This window comes from Exophiala aquamarina, assembly GCF_000709125.1.
Source record: "Exophiala aquamarina CBS 119918 chromosome Unknown aczIA-supercont1.9, whole genome shotgun sequence".
Lineage (NCBI taxonomy): Eukaryota > Fungi > Ascomycota > Eurotiomycetes > Chaetothyriales > Herpotrichiellaceae > Exophiala > Exophiala aquamarina.
This window is the reverse complement of record NW_013550579.1, coordinates 148,548-175,091: the sequence shown is the minus strand read 5'-3', so window position 1 is coordinate 175,091 and position 26,544 is coordinate 148,548. Positions and strand designations below refer to the sequence as shown.

Here is a 26,544-nt window from a genome sequence, read left to right as displayed (position 1 = left end):
CTAAGTCAGTGCTAAGGGTGATGTGGTGCTGATTGAACATTGCTTCATGCGAGCCTGCTTTTGACAAGTTCACCCTTTCCCATTTGGTTGCTGCGTGAAGTTTTCTGGCAAGACTGAATGCTTCCCGAGAAAGGGCCGCGTCAAGATATCGAGATCTAAACAGGCCAGTTTGGTGGTCATGAGTACACCATGCAGGAAAGCTCCAGACAATCCGCAGACACTGAAAACTGGAAGCTTCATCGCGAGCTATGAACGATTTGAAACTGTACATTTTTTTTCTGACTACGGCGTAGGTAGTTCGTTGTCGTATGCATGCAATGGCGTCCCCTACGTTACATGGTGAGGTGGCAATTCATCGCCCCCTTAGCATCTTTTTTAAGGCTCTTTGACTTAGGTGTGCGCAAGTATGCGATACAGGTTCTGCTCCCTCATTCCCACAACGCATCCCGATAATGCCATCCCTTGATTCGATTAACAGATTGAAAATTGTTGGGCGTTTATGGGCTGTGATATGGGCTGTCACTGTTTTCGGGGTAGAGGTCCTCCTTCAAATTGACGCCCAGCTCCTCTCGCAGCGGTTTCAGCTCCTCCAGGTATTCCTCGTACTGTTGGATGTTTTCAACTTTAGCCTTGATGCCTAAATTCATACGTCAGATGACTGGATATGATGATCAATTGTATTGCCTGGTCACACCTTCAAATATTCTGACGGCGGTGGGGTAGTCGTTGACACGTCTTGCAGCTTTCAGTGCGGCTGTCACAACACCGGGCGAAGGCACGAGATCATAGGCGAAAGCGTTGTTCAGATTTCGCTGATGGTGTTGTTAGAAGGTCTGATGTGCAGAGTGAAGATCACATTGTACCTGGAGCTCAAACACATCCTGAACGGCATCGAATTCCTTTTCATATCTGATTTATTCCCATGTCAGAGGAGCTCTAGTTTGTGGGACAGTTTGAAATCAAGATGTGGCAGGAGTTTGTATATCTCTAGCTCAGCCAAGACCATACCTAGCAGAAAATTCCTCGAATGTCTCTTCCTCGTGTCCGCTTTTCCGAGCGGCTGTAGAGCTGAAGGGGGATCTGATATTGGCAGATTGAGCTAGAGAAGGAGCTCTCCTGACAGAACGAGCGCAGGGTCTAAAGATGGAAGAGGTGGCAGGGCGGGCAGCAAGACGGAGGGCCGAGAGGGAAGCCATTTCAAAGGCTTCAAGGTACGGGCGTGGGAAGTGGAGAGGAGAGAGATAGAGGTGTGAACGTGGTGATTTTGCAGTCGAGGAGCAGATCGAAGGTAGTTCACGGTTGCAGTTGAAGTCACCTGAGAATTTGGAGAGCTAACAGCCTAAGCAAATCTGGAGGCTTGTGAGTGGCTGATGTGTCCTACGGGAGAGCTAGAGCTTGTTCGGGGAACAGACTTGGTATTGGCGCTGTATTATTTGGCAGATTGGGCGCATTTATTTAGTCTGACAGGAGGCGGAATCTCACAGACAGTGAACAAAGCTCTGTCAGAAATGAAAAACATCCATCTTGTAATGCGTGCAGTGACAGAAATACACCAGCGTCATTCTCTGTTCCTGAACGCCGAGTCCCATGTTGGCTATGTCATAACTACATACGCGCATGGGTGACCGATCTTGGTGCTTGGTACTGTAGGCACTGAATAGTTGCGAGTATCTCATCAATCATAACAATATTTTCACTCCAATAGGTTGCGCGCTCGAATATTTCCCAATTGGAGGGCTTCCACCCCAACAGTTCTTCGGTAAGCGCACACTTCGGCGCGCTTGTCGTGTCTATACGCAACACGTGCGGCTCTCGCAAGGTAAGAGCAACGCGGAAATTGAGAAAGGCGCCTGTGGCCAATGGGAAGAAACGGCAATCACGATGCTTGGCGTCCAACGCGTAGCGCGCCCCCCTCGTCCAGCCAAACATTCCCATCCATTTTCATTTTTCCCAATTCTCCCCTGACGTCCGTCCGCCTCTACCCAGGGACCCTGCCCTTGCCTTTGCCTGTGCCTTCGGTTGCATTGGGCCTTACGGAGTACAACAGAAATACAAGAAGATAATCTTCTCTTCCTCTGCCCTCGACCCTCGACCCTCCACCACCGGCCTCGGTTCTTCCTCGAACGCCTTTTTTTTTCCCTGCTCTTTCTCTTCTTCCTCGCCTTATTCGGTTCTCTTGTACTATACGAGTTGCTTAATTCTCTTTTGTTAGTCTTTCCTGTCTCAGTCCCTATCGTTCTCCGGCAGACCTCCCCCTCCACCCTTCACCATGGCCGACTTGCTGAAGTCAATTCCTCTGCCTACAATCGACCGTCCCTTCGGCATTGAACTATGGCCAATCTTCAACAAGGCCTTTGATGCCGCTGCGGGCTATCCTGCGGACGACTTCAAGTTCGTGTCTGGCTTCACTCCCATGTCTACACTTCAAGAGACCGCTATTGCTTTGGTCTCATACTATGTTATAATATTTGGTGGCAGGGAGTTGATGAAGCATCGTCAGGCTTTTGTTCTGAATGGTCCCTTCATGGTTCACAACTTCTACTTGACTGTCATCAGCGGTGTCTTGTTGGCTCTGTTCATTGAACAACTCCTCCCAACTCTGGTCAGACACGGTGTCTTCAATGCAGTTTGCGCTCACAGCGGTGGCTGGACTAGACAGCTGGTCGTTCTCTACTACGTACGTTGAACCCCCGAGACCGTTATCCTTCACGGCTAACATGCTATTCACAGCTCAACTATCTGACCAAGTACCTCGAGTTGATTGATACACTGTTCCTTGTTCTCAAGAAGAAGCCTCTTACCTTTCTTCACACTTACCATCATGGCGCTACTGCCCTCCTGTGCTACACCCAGCTCATTGGAAACACAGCTGTGTCCTGGGTCCCAATCACTTTGAATTTGACCGTCCATGTGGTCATGTACTGGTATGGAGTGTATCTCCCAATTCTCGTTCTGGCTAACACCTCCAGGTACTACTTCCAATCCGCTCGTGGCATTCGCATCTGGTGGAAGAAGTATATCACCATGCTCCAGATCATCCAATTCGTCATTGACCTCGGCTTTGTCTACTTTGCTTCCTACACCTATTTCGCAAGCACTTATTTCCCAAATATGCCATCTGCTGGTTCATGCGCTGGTGAAGAATTTGCTGCGTTCGCCGGCATGGGCATCTTGAGTTCTTACCTGTTGCTCTTTATTTCATTCTACTTCGCCACATACAGAAAACAAACTATCTCTGGACGTCCTAGGAGGAATACCGGGAAAGAAGCCTTGATCGCCATGAAGGACCTACCCCTTCCAGACCCACACAAACTCCCTCCTACCTTCGACGACTCAAAGAGCAACGGTGCCGTTTCCACTGCGCGATCAGAAGGCCGCACTACAAGGTCGAGAAAGGCTTAGGGCGCCGATGTCGACCAGCGATTGGAGATCAAGTCCTTAAACGGTGATGACATCATTCCAGACGTCACACCTCAGCCTACAGAGCAGCGACGCCGTCATTACGAATCTGACTACTATCTTTGGCAAGCTACTCAGGGCACTTTCGCATCAGGTCATAAATGTTAGAAAGGCCGTGGCCGGGGATTTAGAGACGCACAGGCCTGGCATTACAGATGGCAGCACCAAAAGGAATGAAGTATCCGCTGATTGGTGATTCAGCATGTGTATCAACTATTATGGAATTTGCTGGGGATAATATCGGGCCAGGCGCATCATAGACTTCGGGGGTTAAGTCTATTGAAAAGTCGGTGGTGCTGAAGAGTTCCTACTCTGTTCGCTTGTCTTGTTTTTACTAGATGCATATTGCTATTAATGCACGATCCTAATGTGGAGAGGAGGGAATCAATGAAAGCAGCGGGACGCGGAGTGAGAGCAGGAGTGGAGCACAACAATAGATAGCACAACAATAAAAATCCCAAAAAGACTGCCAATCTTCCATTGGAGTGAGCTTGAGTGTTCGTACCATGCAGGCATGTAGAGTGATTCCGAGACTAAATAAATACATCCAATATCCAATGGCAATGAATGACCACGGATTTGCCCATTTAAAATCGCTTCTTTCGGGTGGTTTCTTCCAGCCCCTTTTCAGAACGTCTAATAACATGCTTGTAATAACCTTGGAATACTGTGCTTACGGCCTCGAACGAGCGCGGCCAGAAATACTCAGACCCCAAGTAAACATTCTTGTGTGAAAGCACATCCATCTACTTCATTCCCCCGGGTAAACCTCTTCTCTCTCCTGTTGCCCCTGGTAGCTGTTCGCTACAAGCCTGGTAGGGTCCCGTCATCCGTCATCATCGCCTTGGTTTAACCGACCCATCTCCTTGCGCTCTGGAAAAGCCTGGCCCATGGGCCATACTCGCCCCATTCTTCAGCCTTGCCGGCGGGAAGATAGCTGCCAACACCACTTAGTACGGTGCGTTCCGGATGCGGCATGAGCGCCAGCACACGGCCATCGACGCTGCGCACGCCCGCGATGCCCTCGGGGCTGCCATTCGGGTTCCCTGGGTATGACGTGGTGGGAGAAAGTGTCTTGTTGTCGACGTACTGGATTGGTGCAAGATGCGAGGCAGCGAACTTGTGTGCGAGCGATGCGTCGTGCGCTTTCCGCGTGCCTACGTAGGAGTTGATATCGCCGGAGATGAAGCTGGCACGTCCTTCGCCGTGTGCAACTGCGATCGGGAGAGCGGTACCGCTCATGCCCTGGAAGAAGACCGAGGGAGGCAAACCCGATGAAGCTGGCGGGTCGGAAATACTCACCATGGACACTCGTCCTTCGTAGCGTTCGCTCTCGTTTCCTTCGAAAGAAGGCCACTTCTCCGCACCAGGGATCAGCTCTTTCAGTTTGCTCAGGACCTGGCAGCCGTTACACACTCCCAGTGTGAAAGTGTCGTTGCGTTTGAAGAAGTCCTGGAACTTGCGGCGTGTGACCGGGTGGAAAAGAATCGATTTCGCCCAGCCCTGGCCTGCACCGAGACAGTCACCGAAGCTAAAGCCGCCAGCGAGCGCCAGGCCTGTGAAGGATGAAAGGTCGTGATCAAGCCCGAGGTGAGTCTGATGCGGCTTAGGATCTAGGATGTCGGACATGTGCACGTCGACGGTGGTGAAGCCGGCGCATTCGAAGGCGAATGCCATCTCGGCGTGGCCGTTGGTCCCTTGATCTCTCAGAATGGCGACTCGTGGTCGTGCTGTGGGCCGAACGTAGTTGAGAACAGATGTTTTGTATGTGTTGATGTTTTCCTTGGGGTTATAGGTGAGATGGTAGGAGAGACCTGGGTTACCATCTTCGAGAATTGATGAGTACTCCTCGTCAGCACAGTCCGGGTTGTCACGGGCTCGTTGCATCCAATACGATGTGTTGGCCCATTTTTGTTGCAGTTGGCCTCGCGTTGCACGATGGACGAGTTTGCCACCATGATAAATTGCCATGTTCTGTTGCGAGGTTTTGGTCGAGACTCTACCGATCTTGTATATCAGACCTGGTGGTGGCCCGCAAGTGGCGAAGCAGGCTTTGAAACGATTTTCATCTGATTTACGGACCTGGAAGACGGCGCCAAGTTCTTCGTTGAAGAGGCAGGAAATGACATCAGGCAGCTTCGGCGTGGGACAGATTTCATTGATCATGATCTCGATTCCACAGCGCCCGGCAAATGCCATCTCAGCGAGAGTCGTGAAGAGGCCACCATCGCTGCGATCGTGATATGCTAGCACAAGATCCTGTTCATGCAGCTGTTGTGTGGCGTCGAAGAAGTCCTTGAACAGACCCACCGAACGAATATCCGGCGATTCATCACCAATTTGTTTGAATGCTTGGGCAAGGATGGAACCTCCCATGGCGCGATGAGCGAGTCCAAGGTCGACGAAGAACAATGTTGATTCGCCTACCTCACTGTAGCGTCGTAATTGTGGAGTCCATGTCTTTTTAATATCTAGGACTGGGGCAAATGCAGTGACGACCAAAGACAACGGGGCCGTGACTTCCTTTGCTTCTTTGGTTTCTGGGTCTTGCCATTTCATTTTCATTGACATGGAGTCCTTACCAACAGGAATTGAAATCCCTAATTTTGGACACAGATCCATACCAAGGGTTTCAACTGCTTCATAGATTGCCGCGCCTTCACCTGGATGGTTTGTTGCAGACATCCAGTTTGCAGACAACTTCACTTGGGACAAACGGTCCGGAAGATCCGCCGAGGTGAGATTCATGAGTGATTCTGCAACTGCCATCCGGGCCGATGACGCGGGGGATATGAGGGCGAGAGTGGGCTTCTCTCCCATTGCCTTTGCTGTGCCAGTCTTGATCCCTGTGGTGAGTGATGTCGCTGTGACACCTACATCTGCAACGGGGACTTGCCAGGGACCGACCATCTGGTCTCGAGCCACCATACCGCCAACAGTTCGATCGCCAATTGTAATCAAGAATGACTTTGAGCCAACTGCAGGCATCTGTAGGACTCGGGTGATCGCTTCTTCAAGCAAACCATCCGTTGATGCCTGTGGAACATACAAGCTCAAACTTGTATCAAAGCCAGGCAGGTTGACTTTACGTGTGGTCACGTCTCTGGTCATCTTGGGTGGTTTGCCAAAGAGCACTTCCATCGGAAGGTCGATGGGATCTTGTCGACCTTCTGTTGCAGGGTTATTGCGGTCTGTCAGTTTGATGGTCTGTTTATTGATGGCTCGGCCCACCACAGATATCTCGCATCGTTCTCGCTTGGCGATAGCTTGGAATCTATTCATTCCCTCCTGGCCAACTGCTAGAACGTATCTTTCTTGAGCTTCGCAGCACCATATTTGTAAAGGGCTCATGCTCTTATCTGCGCACTGGACCTCACGAAGCTCAAATTCAGCACCAACACTAGAGTCCTTGGCTAGTTCTGGCAGTGCATTAGAAAGCCCACCAGCCCCAACATCATGGATGAAGAGGATTGGGTTTTGGGGGCCGAGGGCCGCACAGGCATCGATGACTTCCTGCGCCCTGCGTTGCATTTCTGGATTGCCTCGTTGCACACTGGCGAAATCGAGATCAGCCGAACCTTCTCCTGAGGTGATACTGGAAGCAGCACCACCACCTAGCCCGATCAACATGGCTGGGCCACCCATGACGATAAGAAAGGCACCCTCCTTGACAAGATCTGGGTCTTTGAGTGCATGCTGTGGTCGAACAACGCCAATACCACCAGCAATCATAATGGGTTTGTGGTAGCCTCTAAATTCGCTTGAATCTTTCCCTGTCTGCATTTCCGTGAGTAGGGTTCTGAAATAGCCAACCAGGCAAGGACGGCCGAATTCGTTATTAAAAGCAGCACTGCCTAGAGGAGCTTCAAGCATAATGTCATAGCTGCTGGCAATGTGATTGGGTTTGCCATAATCAATCTCCCACGCTTGAAGATGGTTAGGAATGAGCAAGTCAGATACGCAGAAGCCCGCTAGTCCTGCTTGAGGCTTTGATCCTCGACCTGTTGCACCTTCATCTCTTATTTCACCCCCTGACCCTGTGGCAGCCCCTGGAAAGGGGGAAACGGCTGTAGGGTGGTTATGTGTCTCGACCTTGGCAAGAAAATGAACTTTCTCTTTAGTGGCTTTCCACTGGCCGGAATATAGGTCGGGCGCCCAGTGTGTGCCTTCACTTCCACTCAGAACCGCTGCATTATCACTGTACGCACTGATGGTTCCTTCTGGTGTCTGTTTGTGCGTGTTTCGGATCATTCCAAATAAAGAATTCGTCTTGGATTGCCCATCAATTGTCCAGGACGCGTTGAATATCTTATGTCGGCAATGCTCTGAGTTGACTTGGGCAAACATGAATAGCTCAACATCTGTCGGGTTTCTCGGGACTGGACCATCACGAGAATATGCTTCGGCCAAGTATTGTATCTCGGAAGCGTCCAAAGCAAGTCCAAGCTGGGTATTGAGGCCTTGGATGATTTCGGTAGGCGACTTACCCTCGCTATACAGGTCGTAAGTGCCCAAAGTACCGGCGTCATGATGGAGAAATAATTGGTCCAGTTGGGGTTCACTGTCCGAAATAGTTTCTGTCATTCGATCGTGCAGGAAGTCAAGTGCAGAGGGACTGAGTGAAGATCCCTCCTCGAGCTGGACGGTGATCTTGATTCCTCTTTCAATCCTCCCAACCACCTTTCGCAATCCACAAACATGAGCGATGCTGGTTGCCTTGGTACTCCAGGGCGAGATAGTACCAGGTCTGGGTAAGATATGGAAGACATTGTGAAGCCTGGGCTCCTTTTCCTCGTGGTCAAATGCTTGACCATAGGTTAGAAGCTTTTCAATCAAGGAACTGTTTTCCGGGTCGAGAGGGCCGGTGAGCTCAATATAATGGACATATTGGCCTTGAACGTCTTGTGCCCCAACCTGTGAGGCCAGGGCCTGGCGACGGAACTCGGAGAAGGCTGAAGATCCTGGAACCACCCTGACCTGAGAGGCGGGATTAGCCATGGCTAATGACTTTGGTGGAGTTAGATACGGCGTATGGTCTGAGTCGTAGTGGCGGTAGAGAAGAGCATGTCCACTGGCATTTGGAACAGGCTTGTGTGTTTCGAAGAAATATGACTAAGATATTCAAGTTAGAAGGCCAGTAAAGATCAGATCACACGAAATATCATGGAGGTTCCCTTTGTGTGAGTTGAGGTGGTTCAGAACAGTTTTCATGGGTCATCTGGTCGTCTCATTATTTGGCCTACCAGAACTCGGCGGTAGTGGTTCTGTGAAAATATTCACTCGCAGTCGTGAAAGAAAAGCCTGAGGAGTGGAGATGAAGAGACCAACGAGAAAACACATCAAATGACGGGGAGTCTCTGTGGGTGTGTTGTGGGATGGAGAGCATTCAGGGTGGAATCCAATGTAATTGATTCGTCAGACCAAGTGGAGCCCACATCGGCAGAAAGCGGAGACCCTGGACACTCCATCCAATAGGCCTCTGGCCCTCCAAAAGGAATTGCCTGGGTAGTTGGAGAGCATAATTAGGCATGGTTTTGCCCCTAAATTGGGCCTTGGGACTTGGGAACGGGGGGGGAAGCCCTGGAACATTAGGGGAGGTTGCCCCTAAGACTCACCTCTCGGCCTAGGGCTATTGCCTATGATCTGTTATTCTATCTGGACGACTGTTCTTACTCCTCATTACAGTGCCTGAGCGGCCATGAGTCAGTCACCGACCCTTCTTACCTGGTGGGTGCCTGGGTAGGTACCCGCAGGTATCGTTGTCCTTACCTTCACCCGAGACTGTCCTATTTATGATGATGATTGCTTTCCCCCTCAGTCGAATTAATTGATCCGGAAAGCGGCAAGACACATGTATTAAGATACTTGTTTTCTTGATCCTGGAATCCTCCTGATTATCCCTGGGCACCTACAATAATACAAATTCCCTGACACCCTCTCCCATCTTCTCCAACTTCTGCTCTCCATCCCATCTCAGCTCGCATAAACTAGACACTTTGATCTATTTCTCAACACTCCTTACTGTTGGCTGATGGGCACTCTGATCGCTATCTGCCCATCTGCCCATGCTCCGCTTTTCTCGTGACTGGTTGCTGATACGTATCCGAGCAATACCTACCAGAGTCCAGGACCTACCAGCACCTTGGTGCCAACAACCCAACCCTGCCTACTCTCCTACCGAGTACTCCGTACAGGTCTCCTCGATGTCATAGTTTACAAGTAGCACATCAACCGGCCGACCCATCCACTCCGCTCTCCTTCTAATCGTTAAGGTCCGACTCATCCACCCCAATCCACGCGCCTACCTTTTGCCTGCGCAGCCGACCCACTCACTTTCTCTGCCCACACTTCAATCGATGCTCACACCTGGGCACGAGATCTGAGCAGGTCATCCTCTCCCCCATTTTCCACTACATTGAGGTAGGGTCAGTCGACCGACTGCCCCTTCAGCGCCGCCAACATTCCTCCACCTCGCCAGTATCCTCAATCTCTCCTCCACCACCGATCGCACTCTTCTCGATCTCGCTCTGATTTTACAGGCGAACTGTCCACCGTGCATCCTCCAGTCGAAACCGAAAAGGGCGAAAGCCACAGGCGCCAGTCTCGCTCCTCAAGTGCCGAGTCTGACGATTTCTCGCTCTGGAGTGACACCGGAGATCTTGCTGAACAGTTTGCCAACGACGAAGACCCCCTTCGGATTGAGCTTGACCCCTTGACACGAGAAGGGCAGAGCCTGAAAGGCCACCGCCACGGTCACGGTGGAGGACGGAGGAAGAAGGTCGATTTCCATCCTGACCACGTCGAAAAGGACCATATCGCCGGGGGAATCGAGAAAGAGACCATCTACATACCCGACCCTCCACCGAGGCGTATAACCACATCGGAGAGATTACTTGCTCTAATCATGGCTCCCAATGACCCTCAGACTGCCCGGGCCAAGGGCCTTGTGGGCAAGCCATTGCTGTAAGAGAGGAGCCAACCATCGCATGTTGATTCTTCATCGGCTCACATCTCCTCAGGTATTTTACAAGCGTCTTTGTATCGTTAGGGGTCTTTCTCTTTGGTTATGATCAAGGCGTAATGTCGGGCATTATTACGTATGTTTTCCCTCGCCAGATGACCAATTCCGCTGACATCGTGCAGTGGGCCATTTTTCAGAGACTACTTCAATCAGCCTGGACCAGCCGAAGTTGGTACTATGGTCGCTATCCTCGAGATTGGTGCCCTGATTTCCTCAATCTCTGTTGGCCGTATTGGAGACATCATCGGTAGGCGGAGAACAATCCTCTACGGCTCCATGATTTTTTTTGTCGGGGGCATGTGCCAAAGCTTCGCGAATGGTATGCCCATGATGATGATTGGGAGACTAATTGCCGGATTCGGGGTTGGTGCCCTCTCCACCATTGTTCCTGTCTATCAATCTGAGATCAGTCCTCCCCATAATCGAGGAAAACTCGCCTGTATCGAGTTCACCGGCAATATTACTGGATATGCAGCCAGTGTGTGGGTGGATTACTTCTGCAGCTATATTCAGAGCGATTATTCGTGGCGACTCCCACTTCTCATGCAATGTTTCATGGGCGCCCTACTTGGATTTGGAAGCTTGATCATTTGTGAATCCCCTCGGTATGCACTTCTCGGCGAATCAGATTTGGAATTTGGCTTACGTTTGTTTGTAGATGGCTTCTTGACAATGACCATGACGAAGAGGGAATCATCGTTATCGCGAATCTGTATGGAAAGGGCGACATTCACAACCCCAAGGCCCGCCAGGAATATCGCGAAATCAAAATGAACGTTCTTATTCAGCGCCAGGAGGGCGAGCGCTCCTACGTCGATATGTTCAAGCGATACTCTCGGAGAGTTTTCATTGCCATGTCAGCCCAAGCCTTTGCCCAACTGAATGGAATCAACGTCATCTCATACTACGCACCTCTTGTTTTCGAGTCAGCTGGGTGGGCCGGTCGTGACGCGATCTTGATGACTGGTATCAACGCAATCACATATCTAGGATCAACTATTCCGCCATGGTATGTGGTGGATCGATGGGGCAGACGGCCGATTCTGCTCTCTGGTGCGGTGGCGATGATCATCTCACTTTCACTCATCTCGTACTTTATCTTTATCGACGTCAAGTCAACGCCTACGATGGTGGTTGTCTTTGTGATGATTTACAACGCAGCCTTTGGGGCAAGCTGGGGGCCGATCCCCTGGCTTTATCCGCCGGAGATTTTGCCGCTCAGTATTCGAGCTAAAGGGGCCAGCTTGAGTACTGCAAGCAACTGGGCATTCAACTTCCTGGTCGGAGAACTTACGCCAGTTCTTCAGGGGGCGATTAAATGGAGGTTATATCTTGTACATGCCTTCTTCTGTGCTGTGAGCTTCGTGCTTGGTAAGTCTTGTGGAAGGAGAGCTTCTGTTTGCGGTCTAACAGGTTTTAGTGTATTTCGTCTACCCAGAGACGGCCAATGTGCGGCTTGAAGACATGAACGCACTGTTTGGCGACGCCACCACAGCCATGCCTACTCCAGCAACGCAGGCAGAGCGAGGATCATTGATGGGTGTTGGATCTCCCTCATCCATCGACATCCGAGGGGGATCACCTCGGCCGGGGATGTTCTCAGCGGACTCTGCGATCCCGGGGCTTGATATCGACCCACCCGACATTCAATTGGATTCAGACGGCAGACCTCGAGGTCGAGATCCCAACAATGAAGGAATTGGCGGGTGGATTGGTCGAATGGTGTCCAGAACAAGACAAGATAGTCGAGGACAAGGACGAGGCCAATATGGCAAGGTCGGGCAGGATGAAGACTAGTAATGTGCAGAGGGACTTCCTTGTCTACCAAGCATTTATGACGATGTATAGACTAGAGGCACTGAGCCTGCATCAGGTGGATATGAACCGGACCGAAGAGTCCTGCACAAAAGGGACACGACCGCGCGGGATCGTGAACAATTATCCTGGGGTGTTCGAAGGTGTATAGCGGACATATATCAATCTGGACAGGAGGGATTTCCGAGAGCACCAAGCTGATGTAATGATCTCCCCCAGAGACATAATTCCAGAAGGACAAGATTTGAGAATGGTCAATAAAGGAATAAGCATTAAATTTGGATTTCTACATGTATTCTTTGCTATAAAGATAACCCCAAAATGACTGACGGGCGGTAGAGTGGTGGGGAATAGACTGTTGTATGGAATACAAAAGGTCAATCGATGGGCGTGGGGGAGGGGGAACCCTGCCATGATTGAGCAATGGCGGTCTGACATAGACTGGTTACCAATCAGATGCTTGCTCTCATCTGTCTTCTGCAGTCATTACATACGAGTACATTCACATTTTACACAACTAGGTGGCTGTCTGGGAGGCAAAGGCCTAAGACTTCGACGGATACGGGTATGTACGGATACCGAGCCTGCTGCAGATACTGGAGACCCAAGAGTACCCTTAGCCCACCTTGGATTAAGTAGCGTTGGCTTCTAGGAATTAATTAAGTAATGTTTGGTCACCTGTGCCGCTCCTGGGTGGCACCCAGATGGATGCTCCAGTTGACGCTTTGGTCTTTGGTTAGCTAGCACTTCGGCCTGTCCGCAGCCGTGCCAATACTACTGTAATGCTTTGGGAGTACTACGACCACAACTACGAGTTATTAGTTACTAACTGTGTACTCCGTACTACTTGTGACTTCCACTTACCACCACCACCCGCCTCGTTTTGCCCTACATCCGTACACTCCAAGACTCTCTCTCTGCTCGGCGTTGTTCTGCACCACCAGCTTAAGACAAAGATCCTGACATTGGGATGATGCAGGCCTGGCTGGCTCCCATCTCTTTCTCTCTTCTTTGTTGAATCCTCACCGGCCTTACGAGTACGCAGTGCAATTTTGTCAACTGCACGCGCCTGTCACGCCTGTCACTCGCTATCTGCCATTCCCGCTCGCACTCTCACTCCCATCCGCAACCACAACCCCATCCCCTCCGGCCTCGCTTCGCTCCTTCCGACCTGACCTGACCTGCGCTCGCTGGCGCACCTGCCAATTACCCGTGTGCCGTGTAACGAAGTCGCTTCCACCTCAGCCTTCTCTCCCTTTATCATCCGGCACCTGACTGCGAAGCTTCAACCTACTGTCGCCAAGTGACCCGTCGCTGTGCACACCTGCATACAACACCCCGTCGCACTACTACTATCTCTAGATCCATTTGCCCCGGACGCAACCGGCCTACTCCCATCTGTCTCCTCTCAAGACGGTCCTGTCATCTCACAGTATTTCCGACACCGCCTGCACTTTGCGCCTACAGGCATGTGATGGCTCATACCCCGAAAGACGAATTCCCGCAATTCGTTTCGAGGGTTTCGTCACACACGTCGGTGATGGAAATATAGGTTTGCCTTTGCGACAAAATGTCCCAAGGTATGAACAAGAACTCCTCAGATAAACACTATTTGTCCAAGGATACACGTCGTACCTCTGAAATCATATCTCAACTGGATGATCGCCTGGATCGATTACGCCAATCCATCTTACCCAAACAACCCTACCTAGTCTCTGTCCCCTCGGATGTCCCCTACCGACACAGCTCTCGGTTTGTCAATACCTGGTATGAAGGAACTCCGTTTGATCGCGACGAAGAGCAGTTACAATACATCAGTTTCCTGTCACGCCAGCGTGAAGAAGAGTCGCTGTTGAAAGTCGAGGGAAGCTGGGCGGACGACCAGGGTAGTCGCATTGACGAAGACACACTCTCCCCCAAGACCATACCAATCACCGGACAGCATACTCCTGCCGATCGAGGACATAGGAAGAAGATTAGTCTGAAAGACTACAAGACAAATCGCAGAGCTTCTCCGGAGTCTGCTTCGCAACCACCTGACACCACTTCACCAAAGAAGCCTATTCCAGAACCCGCCGAGCAGAGACCTGCCGCCGCAATAGTCCCAGAGAGCGCCGCGGAAAACGGTGCGCCACACCCTGTACAACATCATAAGGAGCCCAGATCACAAGAGTCCGGCCGTGGAGCGGTGTTTACTGACGGACACCACTCCTCTCCCCCACGGACACAGACCCACAAACCAACTTCCTCACCTACCCCAGCAAAGCGGCGGAAGCTCTCTGGGACCCCCGAGGAGCGCGAGGCTGCAACCATGTCTACCAAAGTGGAGGCTCAGTCCACGGTAATGAAAATGCCTAGATTACTTTCCCCAACCCTCCCGTCTCCACAAAAACAGATAGGATTACCTGAACTGCTATCTCCCCTGCTACCCCCTTCCCTAGCCAAGGCGATCTCTACCCCGTCTGACACCATCTCGATTGGAAGTCCCGCCGCAGGATCTCATTCTCGCACAGATTCTGTCCGTGCAATACTAGCTAGTGCCGACTTGGACGATTCACCGACAAGCAAAGGTGGCATTGTTGCTGGAGACCGAGCCCGATCCGACAGTCAGCATTCTGCCAGAGATTCTTTCCCTGGTACCCCTAACACAACGAAACCTGTTCTTGGTGTAAAGCCTCTGTCGAAGATCGGCACCAAGCTTGGAACACCACTACAGCAGGGAGCCCGGGCTAGCCCTGGGCCACGACAGCGGCATACCATCATTCTCAAATACGGGAAGAAGAACCGCAAGAGAGTTGAGGCACTTCTAAAACTAGGGCCACGGGCTAAGAAGACCATCGTCAAGAACGAAGATTCTGCGATAAGAATAATCCCGGATGTGAAGCCGAAGAAAGAATTAGCCAGGCACGAGACCAACGAAGCCGTCCACGCAGCAGATTCAAAGCCAAAGAACGATACCATGCCAGATGAGTCCCGGGAAGGACGTCGCGAAAAGGATGCTCAGTCAAAATCCGCCGCGCCCGACAACTCAAAGCCGGAGAAGAAGCGCAAGTTGGAGATTAGCACTCCCCTTGGGAGGAAGAGATTAAAGCCTTCCGCTGAGTCCGATAAACGGCCATCTACTCCCGTTCAGCTTGCAGGAAAGGCGCCTACGGCTTCACAATCTAAGTCCACCTTTTCCACACCTAAAAAAGAACTCAAATCCACCGCCATGAGAAGAGTCGAGTCCTCTGATTACCAGGATGTCCCGACTCCTACGGGCGGAAGAGGGAGAGTGTCCACGCCTGTAGCTGTTCCAAAACCTTCGCCTCAACCTCCTACGGCAACGAGCAGCAGGGAAGAGGAGCGACATCTTTGGACGAACATGAACACCAAATTCTTTGCACTCGGTCGTTCACTGAAGCATGAGGGGACCAAAATTGGACCATCGGCCAATGGAGAAGTCAAGGGTTACTCTGGAAAATCCGTGGCATTGCTTACTGAAGCATTAATTTGTTTCATGATCAATATCTCGGCCCAGGCTCATGCACGACCCGGGGTTGACCCGGGTTGGACAAGCATTATTCCGTATCACATCTTCCTCTGGCGAGCATCAAGGAAACATGTCCACTTGCATGGCCTAGTCGTCCAGCTAGGTGCTGTTTGTCGGCAACTCATTCACAAATGTGACATGGATCGGCTCGCCCGAGACCCTTTGCCTGACGATTACTGCAACTCTGCCCCAACTCCTGGCAGCGACGGAAATACCAAGACTAATGAGGATGCGGAGAAATACAAGAAGTCGTACATTGAGTTCAAAGACAATCTCATTCAAAACGCACGAGAGCTCCAGACTGCCTGGTTGGAAGGCTCCCGTCAGCTGTCTCCTGATATTCTTAAGCGCGACTATCCCAACACCTTTTCGAAACGAGCGAAGGATTCATCGGTTCGAATGCAGGAAAAGCCGACACCGTCAAAGGTTCCGAAAGAATTCTATCTTCCATTGGACGCGAACACCACAGCCTTTGAGGCAGCTAGATTTGGCCTCGCTTTCCTTCAGGAATGGGCCGAGAAAGAGAATGTTGAATGGAAGACAAGCGTTGAGCTTTGATGTTTTCAAATGTACTTTAGGACAGACCAACAGGAAATTGTTTTGTGCCTCCACGAAACAAGGGGGCTCGGGGAGTCAGCAATATGTGTGAGAAAACGCTCAAGGTTACGGTCATGATCAATTGAGCTGAATTAGACAGATGGCGAGTCATAGATACCCCATAGTGCGCCCGTTGATTCAACGCGGTACGATACGATAATGAATACAGATGTTTTTTCTCAAGCAGAGATTTTCATAGGTATCGCTATTGCTTCGGGTTAAGTTGACAGTGACAGTGTACGCAGTACTATACCTCGTACGTTTAGGTAACTACGCACTCGTAGTATTTAAGGTATCCAAGCTGCCGGGGGGCTTGGATGGGGAGATCCAATAATGATCGGTCCAGCTCGCAGCCTTCCGGGCCTTGCGTCAGGGAGAATTATGCTTCCACGTACAAGGCCTGTCCCAGCTTCATTCAAGGACGATGCCGCAGACGAACTGCACTACCGTCACAGATATTCTCGACAAACAGGCTATGATGGATGTGGTAGGGATACCATGTCCATTGAAGATGATCCTACCGACTTTGACGGTTCTCTAGGGATTTTGCCCGTAGTGCCTCCCGGCTCCTCATCACCCCTCTACAAGGATCCACGAAGCAATGCAGCCACTGGCGCTTCTGCAGCAGGCGTTCGTGCCTTCACTGCGCAGGCGGTAGCATTCTACTTTCGGGCTCCCGTGAAAGCCTTTTTCCGAACTCGTGTCGATTATCTGGTAGGTCGGACTGGGTCGACCAAAAGCTGGCCAGAGAAGTAACATGCTTTGCAGGCGTACGCCAAATCCATCGCCAGCCAGGATCTCCAGAAAGGCGGCTTCACCTGGCGCACAACTAAAGCAGGCTTGCTCGCCAATGCGGTTGGAAGCTATGGATGGCGTTTCATTCCTGAACAACTCCTGCCACCGCTAGCAGCAAACATTGTTGTCGGGGCGGCTCTGTACACTTCGTATCTTCAGATCCTAGCTCGTCTCCATGAGCCATCTGCACACGCCACGAAGGCCGCCTACCCTCCTCCTCCACCGAAGCATACATTCGTCGCGGGCTTTGCCGCTGGGACCACCCAGAGCATTGTCGCTGCACCCCTTGATGCGCTCCAGATTCGATTTGAACGCCGAGGACACGAATACGAAAATAAAACAATGTGGCAGTATGGAAGAGGCAAGCTACATGAGATTGGCATCCGCGGAATATTCGCTGGGTGGGGACTGTCGTTTCTGAAAGATAGCTTTGGATCAGGCGTCTTCTTCTGCACCTTCGAATACCTCAAGGCCCAAGCATATTACGGGTACGTCCGATGGCACTATGGGAGCCTGGAAGAGCCTGCTGTGGACAGGCTGGCGAAGAAAGCTGGGATGGCCGCCACTGAAGCGCAGCCTACAGCGACCATCCGTCCACACTATGCCTTGGAGCCTGGTTTCCTTATGTTGGCAGGGATTGCAGCCTCGTTCACCCAGCAAATGGTGCTCTACCCACTGACAACCATTCAAACATTACATTTTGAGCGACTGGAGGAGCTAGACAAGAAGGCCATCAAGCTATCGCGGTCTCAGTCACCCAGCCGAGGACGTATGTTGAGGGCTTACTATCACGCCTATCAGGACACCTGGACGCAATCGAAAACCCAGGCGACAAGGGTAGGAGGATTACAGCGTTGGCTTTTCAGAGGGTTCTGGTGGTTCACCATTCGTCAGGTCCCGAGCACGAGCGCTGGATTGATTATATTTGAGTTGGTCAGGAGGAAATACGGCATTGCCGGGGATGAAGTGAAGATCACAGAGGATGGATATGATATCCTTCTCACATAGATAGTCTGGGAGAAGTACCCTGTTCTGCTCTCTCTTGAGCAACTCGTTACTCACTCATACCGAGGCCTGAGGGGCATTGGATCTGCACCGCGTACATTAGTATTACTATACTAAGATCATTCATGAGATTCGCAACTGCTCTGCCTCGGTGCCTGCCTTGACGGGGAATGTGAATTAATCAAATGGAGTTCACGTTGATGCCGCTTTAGTCGTAGATGACCCTTTAATTACTTGTCGTGGGCGACAAGCGCGTTCGCGGCGCGCCAAGACATGGCGCGTTTTCGCTGAAGTTGCCTAACGAGTAAAGCATCCTGGACTTGTAGGCCTTGGACGAACTTATTGTCGACAAATCGTCACTCCAAGAACCTCAGACCTTGCGGCAACGGGACTCTTCCTCGACGACTTGAAGTTGCAACAGCCTCGAACGAGGATTGTTCTCCATTCCGCCTCATTCCTTACTTCTACCTCATCTTTTCATCTCTGAGATCTACCATCTCGCATCCATCACTCCTCAATCGCAATACCTGCGCCATCAAATTCAAATTCCCCACCTTCAGAGAGACCTCTCTTCCACGCATCTGCCTCCTTTTGAGGCAGGCAGCAAGATGAGTGACATCTTCATCAATGCGACCATCTTCCACGAGCGCCTTGCCACCCTCTACAATACCTGGAAGAATGACAAGAGGACCGCCGATGGCTTGTTCGGTGGCGCTGATTCTCTTGTTATCGTGACTGGAAAAGCTGATCAAGACACCATATACCATAAGAACAATGCAGTCCATGTGAGTCCTTTGGCATCCACCCTCATGCAGGGTTCTACCAGAATGATGAAGTTCGTACTGACTGCTCGTAGTTCTGGCTTCTTGGCTACGAATTCCCTGCCACTTTGATGGTCTTTACCGCTGCCGTCCTGTACGTTGTTACTACTGAGAAGAAGGGTGAGCATGACTCGACGTGGTTGAAAACTTGGATGATTCTAACAATGAATAGCTAAGCACCTAGACAAACTCAAGAACGGCAAAATCCCCATCGAGGTCATTCCCATTACGAAACAACCAGAAACCCGAACCCAGGCATTTGACAAAGCTGTGGACATTATCAGAGGCGCAGGCAAGAAGGTGGGCTTTGTCCCCAAAAATGATGCTCTTCACGGTCCATTCCCAGAGGAATGGTACAGGGTCCTTGGTGATCTGTCTAAAGAGGTTGAGCAAGTGGATATATCCAACGCGCTAGCCATGGTTTTTGCCATCAAAGACGAGACAGAACTGCGCAACATGCGAACCGCGTCCCGCGCTGCAAGTGGTCTTATTTCCAATTATTGGGTCGATCAGATGTCAGAAGTTTTGGATCAAGAGAAACGCATCAGCCATCGCGCTCTCGCGGACCGGATGGCGAAGAAAATCGACGACACCAAATTCTTCAAAGGCCTCTCCAAGATTCCCAGCGACTTTGAGAATCAGCAGTTGGACTGGGCTTATGGACCAATCGTCGAGAGCGGCGGCCAGTATGATCTGAAATATTCGGCTCAACCTAATGAGGAAAACCTCCATTCTGGATGCATCATCGCTGGTGTTGGTTTCAGATATAAGACCTACTGCTCAGTTGTCGCGCGGACTTATTTGATTGATCCGAGCAAATCTCAAACCGCCAACTATAAAATGCTCCTTGCAGCACATGATGCGGCACTGAAAGAGACCAAGGATGGTGCGGCTGCAAAGGACGTTTACAATAAAGCCCTTGGTGTCATCAAATCAAGGAAGCCCGAACTGGAGAAACACTTCGGTAAAGACGTCGGAGCTGCCATCGGCATCGAAATCAAAGACAGCAAGATAGTTTTGAACGGCAAGAACCCGAAAACTTTGAAAGATGGGATGACCGTCAGCATTACCACCAGTCTTTCAGATCTTACCAACGACAAGCCCCAGGACAAGAAGGGAACAAATTATGCCCTTGTCATCACGGATACCGTCAGGGTCACTCGAGGAGAGCCGGTCATTTTCACCAAGGAAGCCTCTACGGATCTTGATTCAATCGAATTCTACTTTAAGGACGATGAAGAAGAGACCAAGCCTAAGCAAGAAAAGACCAAGAAACCTGGAGCTAGCGCAATCGTCACTTCGAACATCAAGTCGTCTCGCCTCAGAGCTGCTAATCGCACAGATAATTCTAAGGAGGAGGAAGAAGCTCGTCGACGTGAACATCAAAAGGAGTTGGCCATGAAAAAGCAGCGAGAGGGTCTTGAAAAGTATGCCGAAGCTACCGGAGACATGAATGGTGATTCGGAGAAGAAATTCAAGAAATTCGAGTCCTACAAGCCTCATGCCCAACTGCCAGCCCGCGTCAAGGATATGATTGTTTGGATTGATCTCAAAGCCATGACTGTTATCCTTCCGATCATGGGTCGACCTGTCCCATTCCACATCAACACCATCAAGAATGTCAGCAAATCTGATGAAGGGGAGTACACTCACCTGAGATTCAATTTCTTGTCTCCCGGTCAAGGTGTGGGAAGAAAGGATGACCAGCCATTTGAAGATCCTCAAGCACATTTTGTCAGATCTCTGACTATTCGATCCAAGGACCAAGATCGTCTGTCCGAAGTCTCGGCACAAATCACCGAACTTCGCAAGTCAGCAGTACGACGTGAACAAGAAAAGAAAGAGTTGGAAGATGTAGTCGAACAGGACAAACTCGTTGAGATTCGTCAGCGTCGACCCATCAAGCTCCCGGATGTATACTTGAGACCAGCACAGGACGGCAAACGTGTGCCTGGTGAAGTTGAGATCCATCAGAATGGTTTGAGGTACCTATCGCCACTGCGTAACGATCATGTTGATGTGGTTTTCTCAAACGTCAAGCATCTTTTCTTTCAGCCGTGTGTCGGCGAGCTGATTGTCATCATTCACGTTCATCTCAAGAACCCTATCATCATTGGAAAGCGTAAGACCAAGGATGTTCAATTCTATCGAGAAGCTACGGATATGGCCTTTGATGAGACGGGAAATCGTAAACGCAAGCATCGATATGGCGACGAAGAGGAATTTGAGCAAGAACAAGAAGAACGACGACGACGAGCCGAGCTTGATCGTCTCTTCAAAGGCTTTGCTGAGAAGATCTCTGATGCTGCCAGGGAATACAACATTGCGGTTGATATTCCCTTCCGTGAACTCAGCTTCAATGGTGTCCCTAACCGAAGCAATGTTCTGATGGCTCCTACTACAGACGCTTTAGTGCAGCTGACGGAGCCTCCGTTTACTGTTATCACTCTCGACGAAATAGAGGTAGCACATCTCGAGAGAATTCAGGCAAGTCTATATCTTCCCCCATATTGGATTGAATGCTAACATTGTACAGTTTGGACTCAAGAACTTCGATCTCGTCTTTGTCTACAAAGACTTCCATCGACCACCGACTCATGTCAATACGATTCCAGTAGAATCTCTTGATCGGGTGAAGGAATGGCTTGACAGTGTTGACATTGCGTACTCTGAAGGCCCACTCAACCTGAACTGGGGCACCATCATGAAGACCGTGACGACCGATCCGCATCAATTTTTCAAGGACGGAGGTTGGAACTTCCTTGGCACCGACTCGGATTCCGAAGGAGAAGCTGAATCCGAAGAGGAGTCGGCCTTCGAGATGAGTGATTCTGACCTAGCAGCCAGTGAATCCGAGAGCGAAGATGAGAGCGAGTTCGATGACGACGCCAGCGCGAGTGACGACGAAGGCGATGCGGAAAGCGGTCTAAGTGATGAGGGTGAGGACTGGGATGAAATGGAGCAGAAAGCCAAGAAGGAAGATAGAAGAGGTGGCGAGGCCGAAGATGAGGACCGAGGCAACAGAAAGCGCAAGCGATAGGCTTCTGGAGCTCTAGCTTTGATATTCCACGGATGCAGAGTTCAGCTTGATCACGAAGACTCACTGATGTGCACTGTTGAGTCAGGCAAATCGAAGGGCTCGACGCGAACTTTTGGGGGAGGCAAGCAAAGGTCCTTGTATTTGCTAGCAGGCCTCGAAGAAAAGCGCCGGCGAGTTCCGCAGAGGCCTCAATTGGACGACTGGAGATAGTTACTCCTCACTAACATGTATTGATAATTTCAGTTTCTCTTTTGACGAATGAAAAGTACAAGGGCAGCCAATTTCTTTGGCAGGATTTCCACCGTCTAAGTTGGCCACAGTGAATAAGATAATTATGTCGTATACTTAAAGTATGTATCATTACTCGTATGGGGTGTCTGTTGAGCCTCGCTGCATCCCCAACTAGCTAAGTCCTCCCCCCGATCCCCTTAATCAACCCCAAATCGTGGGGTATCTTCATGGACGGTTCTCGGTACCCACGCTGCAGCTTAGCGGTTAGACACTATATCTGGCACGCATTTGGGAATCATTGTGGAGGCATGTTGCACATGTGGTGTGGTGCTGTCTAGTAGTGTTCGATTGGCATTACATACACGACAATAAGACCCGAGCAGCCAGGGGACTCACAGGCTTGTCTGTATTTATTGTTTTATCCATTATTATCATCACCCTACAGCTCAGCGACGGCGGTCCAGCGGGTGCAAGGCTCTCATTTCAAGGGGCAACCGACCAGCTGGGGACAAGGAGCCTCCTCCAATATGTAACCAGCTGGTGATGGTGCCCAGTCCCTAATAGTTACTGGGCAGTCTAGTCTGAGCATTCAATTTCATGATTTCCATAGAGATCGATTCTAGTATCGAAAAGCAGTTCCTGTTCGAAAGGGTCTTACTTAGATTTTTGGATCAGTTTTGTTGATTTTGTGGCTCGGTCGCTCACCCACAATTCCCAAACAATAAATGTACTCAGTGCCGTTCTCCAACAATGGACCCCCAACCCCAAAGAACGGTGCAACAACCGGAGTTTGTTATATTTGGGCGAGTTCCCCATCGTCCTTGTACCGTCGTTTCTAGTATGGATCTTACAGAGTACATTATCCCCCTGGCGAGTAGACATTCCCACTCTTAAAGAAGAAGAAAAAATGGGTGCCCCGAACGGGAACCCCGAGGCAACAACACCTACTCCGGCTTCTCTCCTCCATCTCGCGGCCAATCGGCTTGAAATCATTCGTAGCGAGAAACTGTCCCAGGATGTCTATAGGAAAGCAGTGCTTTGCCTGCTCGATTATCTTGGGGCGCTTGTTTCTGGGCTCTCGGCTCCGTGGGCCTCTTCGCTTTTGCGATGTACGCAGAGCTCCGGCGGTGCTGGTGGCGCGGGAGCATGGGCAATTGGGATCGATACGCCAGTCTCCGTGGAAAGTGCAGCGTTCCATAATGCTGCTGTTGGTCATAGGTATGTTTATATTATGCAATGCTAGATGTTGTGCTGCCGATTCGATTGCCCCGATTGGGCTTTAAGATCGTATGGTGACGATGCACCACATCAGGGCCCAGGAGCTGTTACTGACTGGCCTACTTCTTGTCTCAAGCATGATCCGAGACGACATGCACGTCACGGCAAACTCCCACATCGGCGTCATGGTCATACCTGCTGCCTTGGCTCTCGCTCAACGTGAGGCATGGACGGGGGATCAATTACTAAGAAGCATCGTAGCGGGCTACGACATGGCAGCCGCGCTGGGCACGGCAGTCCGTCACGGCGGGCTTCACAATGCGCATTTCCGCCCGTCTGGAATCATCGGCGCTTTTGGGAGCGCCGCTGCTGGAATTGTTGGCGGTGGCGGTGGCGGTGGCAGCGAGATCAATCACGCCACGGCAGTGAGTGCTCTGAGTTTTGGTGTGAACATGGCTGCGGGGTTGAATGAGTGGGCGTGGGCTGGGGGAACAGAGATATATACGCACATGGGCAGTGCCAGTCGAAACGGGATTATTAGCTTGGGATTGGCTAGAGCGGGGATGCAGAGTAGTGACACAGTACTTGAGGGGAGGGATGGTGCGTTCGAGGCGTATAGAAAGGGAGAGGCGGGCGCATCAGATAAATTCGCTGAGTGGGTAGCAGAGAAGAGTATTGGGGGGGGGATTTTGGATGCAAGATTCAAACCGGTCGCCGGGTGCAACTTTATACAGACGCCTTTGTCAATCGCATTGAAATTGAGCAAGGAGATAACCGGCTCGATTGGGCAGATTGAGCGGATTTGCGTCAATACGACATCTGCTGCTAAGGCTTACCCCGGCTGTGACAGCTTCGGGCCGTTTGACAAGGTCGGGCAGGCAAAGATGAGCATCCAGTATGGTGTCGCTGCTGGATTGCTGTTTGGTCGCATTGACGACTCCACGTATCAGCAGTACGACAATTTGGAGCTGCAAGCGCTCATCCAGAAATGCACGGTCGTGGTGGAGAGCTCGTTCGATCAGGAATTTTCCCAGGGAAGGCAGCCAAGCAGGGTCGAGATCACGATGAGAGATGGAGAAACAATCCAGAGTGCGCTTGATGACGTTCCTTGGCTTGACGGTGAGGCTGTACAGCTGCGCTTTCGGCAAGAAGCTGCGGTGATATACCCGGCAGAAGTGGTTGGCCAAATTGTTAAGGGTTGCTGGGGATTGCAAGATGCGAAGAATTGTTCGACGCTGTTTGACTTGCTCTCGTCTGGGGTTTACCCTGATTTGTCAACAGGTTAAGTGAAAGAGGAGCAAAGTTCTAAAGGCGCACTATAGGACTTCTATTGAATATTGCATTCGGCCATAGATACCAACAAATCCATGGGTCGCCTCGGCTGATATTTTTGCAAGCCTGCAGAGCGTGAAAGAGGTGAAGATATCGCTTGCTCGTTCAGGCACTTAGCTAGCGTCCTCAGCCATGGATACATTGGGCCTGAGATGGTATATATATCTCGGTGTCATCGAAAGGATACCCACTTGTTCCTGTGGTGGACATGAGATATTCTTGTGCATCGTGGGTGCGGACCTAGATAGTGTGCTCTTTATGAATGGCCTTGGCGTATCCTCTTGCCTCACCTGATTATCTTCCTCCGCTGACTCAGTGGCGCTTGAGTTCTCTTCAGAGGCAGCTTTTTCAATTGCAGTGGCAGATTCGAGTCCCTTCCTTGATGATGGCAATTGATTCCACATGAAATGCACTAGAATTTGCAATGGGTTCGACCCTCGAGCTTTGCTGCACGCTAGACACGCGCCACATATGTTGGCCTTGTGTCAGACTGAGTAGTTTGAATGGTGACAAACTATCTCGGATTTCCTCGGAAGTCGATCCAGAACAGGGAGATTGGCTGCTCTAGTTGGTTCAGGAAGACGACGTTGGTGTGGGTGGTGGGAGCCTGGGAGAGTTTCTCCTGTTTCAAAGGATGAAGAGTTTCCTCTGTAATGTCGCCATCATCTTCAGCCATTGTGGTGCTGTTCAGGAACTGACATTTCCTCTCTCCAGCCCGGAACCTGACAGCCTTGCCTTCTATGGTTTGGTTGATACGAGAGAATGGGAGATCAGTGGCCTTTGATTCAATGTCGAGGGAAGTGAGTGCTCCTGCAAGCTCGACATGGCGGAAGGCCGGTTCACGAAGACCACGGTTGGGATCCACATATGTGAATTTGGACTCCCTGGGGCTGGTGCAGAAACGATACCCAAAAGCCATCACTGTTTTGCCTCCATTTTGGAGTGATTTTAGAGTTGATGTAGATGTTGTTGAGCTTCTCTGCGAATTTTCCTGACAGGCCGAGGCCTGATGAGGTATGACGTGAGGCTTACAAGGTTGAGTCGTGGAAGGGCGCTGGAGGACGGAAAGATAGGCTAGGCTGTACGTCTGTATTCCCAGGCATGGCATTTACGATTGTCGCCTTGCCACTTACAACAAGAGAGAACCACCCGTAGGGCTGAATGACTTTACGGGTGTTGGACGCCGTGCCATTGAGGCTTACCAGAAGTCCAGGCACCACTAAGGAAGGAAAGATCGATTGGCGACTGATATGCAAGGTCAGCTAATCAACGAAGGTACGGCGCACGGCGCACGGAGCACCGTCGGAACAATCGCCGCGGAAGACCGGATAAACTATTTGCCGGGTACAGAATTGAGGAGGAGGAAGGAGCCAGCCAAGGGACCCACGACTCAAGAAATGAAGGTGCACTGGGGAGTACCCGTACGAGTAGGCCATGAGTAACTAGTTATCAATGCGAAAATTCACCGCCCACGATGCCACCGCCGTCACAGTTCGGTTGCAGGCCAGCAAAGGATTTCTAGGGATCCAAAGGGCACATGTTCCTGGCAATAGTGCATCTTTCTCGTTATGTAATCAGGCGAAGACAAAATGTGGAAAAGAGCATATGCTCGGATAAGGCGTCCATATGTAGGTAGGGAGCTTCGGTGCGTTACCCGGCTGGATACGAATGCTCTCTG

General features: G+C 50.9%; 8 protein-coding genes across 8 annotated transcripts; 6 read left to right on the top strand and 2 right to left on the bottom strand.

The window, feature by feature from the left end:
* Nucleotides 1–497: 497 nt before the first annotated feature.
* On the bottom strand, nucleotides 498–1,196 carry A1O9_09046 (cytochrome c oxidase subunit 5a; the record flags this gene model as incomplete). Its single annotated transcript, XM_013401740.1, has 4 exons — nucleotides 498–637; nucleotides 695–812; nucleotides 864–909; nucleotides 1,009–1,196. 4 exons carry the CDS (start codon nucleotides 1,194–1,196, stop codon nucleotides 498–500), a joined length of 492 nt encoding a protein of 163 aa, XP_013257194.1.
* Nucleotides 1,197–2,269: 1,073 nt separating this feature from the next.
* Nucleotides 2,270–3,402, top strand: A1O9_09045 (fatty acid elongase 3; the record flags this gene model as incomplete). The annotated part of the gene is made up of 2 exons (XM_013401739.1): nucleotides 2,270–2,677; nucleotides 2,731–3,402. The coding sequence occupies 2 exons, from the start codon at nucleotides 2,270–2,272 to the stop codon at nucleotides 3,400–3,402; spliced, it is 1,080 nt and encodes a 359-aa protein (XP_013257193.1).
* Nucleotides 3,403–4,308: 906 nt separating this feature from the next.
* A1O9_09044 (phosphoribosylformylglycinamidine synthase) lies at nucleotides 4,309–8,457 on the bottom strand (the record flags this gene model as incomplete). The annotated part of the gene is made up of 1 exon (XM_013401738.1): nucleotides 4,309–8,457. One exon carries the CDS (start codon nucleotides 8,455–8,457, stop codon nucleotides 4,309–4,311), a length of 4,149 nt encoding a protein of 1,382 aa, XP_013257192.1.
* A 1,906-nt stretch (nucleotides 8,458–10,363) lies between these two features.
* A1O9_09043 (uncharacterized protein) lies at nucleotides 10,364–12,277 on the top strand (the record flags this gene model as incomplete). The annotated part of the gene is made up of 5 exons (XM_013401737.1): nucleotides 10,364–10,422; nucleotides 10,479–10,556; nucleotides 10,603–11,085; nucleotides 11,139–11,844; nucleotides 11,894–12,277. The coding sequence occupies 5 exons, from the start codon at nucleotides 10,364–10,366 to the stop codon at nucleotides 12,275–12,277; spliced, it is 1,710 nt and encodes a 569-aa protein (XP_013257191.1).
* Nucleotides 12,278–13,865: 1,588 nt separating this feature from the next.
* Nucleotides 13,866–16,385, top strand: A1O9_09042 (uncharacterized protein; the record flags this gene model as incomplete). Its single annotated transcript, XM_013401736.1, has 1 exon — nucleotides 13,866–16,385. The coding sequence occupies one exon, from the start codon at nucleotides 13,866–13,868 to the stop codon at nucleotides 16,383–16,385; it is 2,520 nt and encodes an 839-aa protein (XP_013257190.1).
* Nucleotides 16,386–16,922: 537 nt separating this feature from the next.
* Nucleotides 16,923–18,227, top strand: A1O9_09041 (uncharacterized protein; the record flags this gene model as incomplete). The annotated part of the gene is made up of 2 exons (XM_013401735.1): nucleotides 16,923–17,138; nucleotides 17,193–18,227. The coding sequence occupies 2 exons, from the start codon at nucleotides 16,923–16,925 to the stop codon at nucleotides 18,225–18,227; spliced, it is 1,251 nt and encodes a 416-aa protein (XP_013257189.1).
* Nucleotides 18,228–18,832: 605 nt separating this feature from the next.
* On the top strand, nucleotides 18,833–22,085 carry A1O9_09040 (xaa-Pro aminopeptidase; the record flags this gene model as incomplete). Its single annotated transcript, XM_013401734.1, has 4 exons — nucleotides 18,833–19,009; nucleotides 19,081–19,165; nucleotides 19,218–21,508; nucleotides 21,582–22,085. The coding sequence occupies 4 exons, from the start codon at nucleotides 18,833–18,835 to the stop codon at nucleotides 22,083–22,085; spliced, it is 3,057 nt and encodes a 1,018-aa protein (XP_013257188.1).
* Nucleotides 22,086–23,671: 1,586 nt separating this feature from the next.
* Nucleotides 23,672–24,820, top strand: A1O9_09039 (uncharacterized protein; the record flags this gene model as incomplete). Its single annotated transcript, XM_013401733.1, has 1 exon — nucleotides 23,672–24,820. The coding sequence occupies one exon, from the start codon at nucleotides 23,672–23,674 to the stop codon at nucleotides 24,818–24,820; it is 1,149 nt and encodes a 382-aa protein (XP_013257187.1).
* Between the last annotated feature and the right edge of the window lie 1,724 nt (nucleotides 24,821–26,544).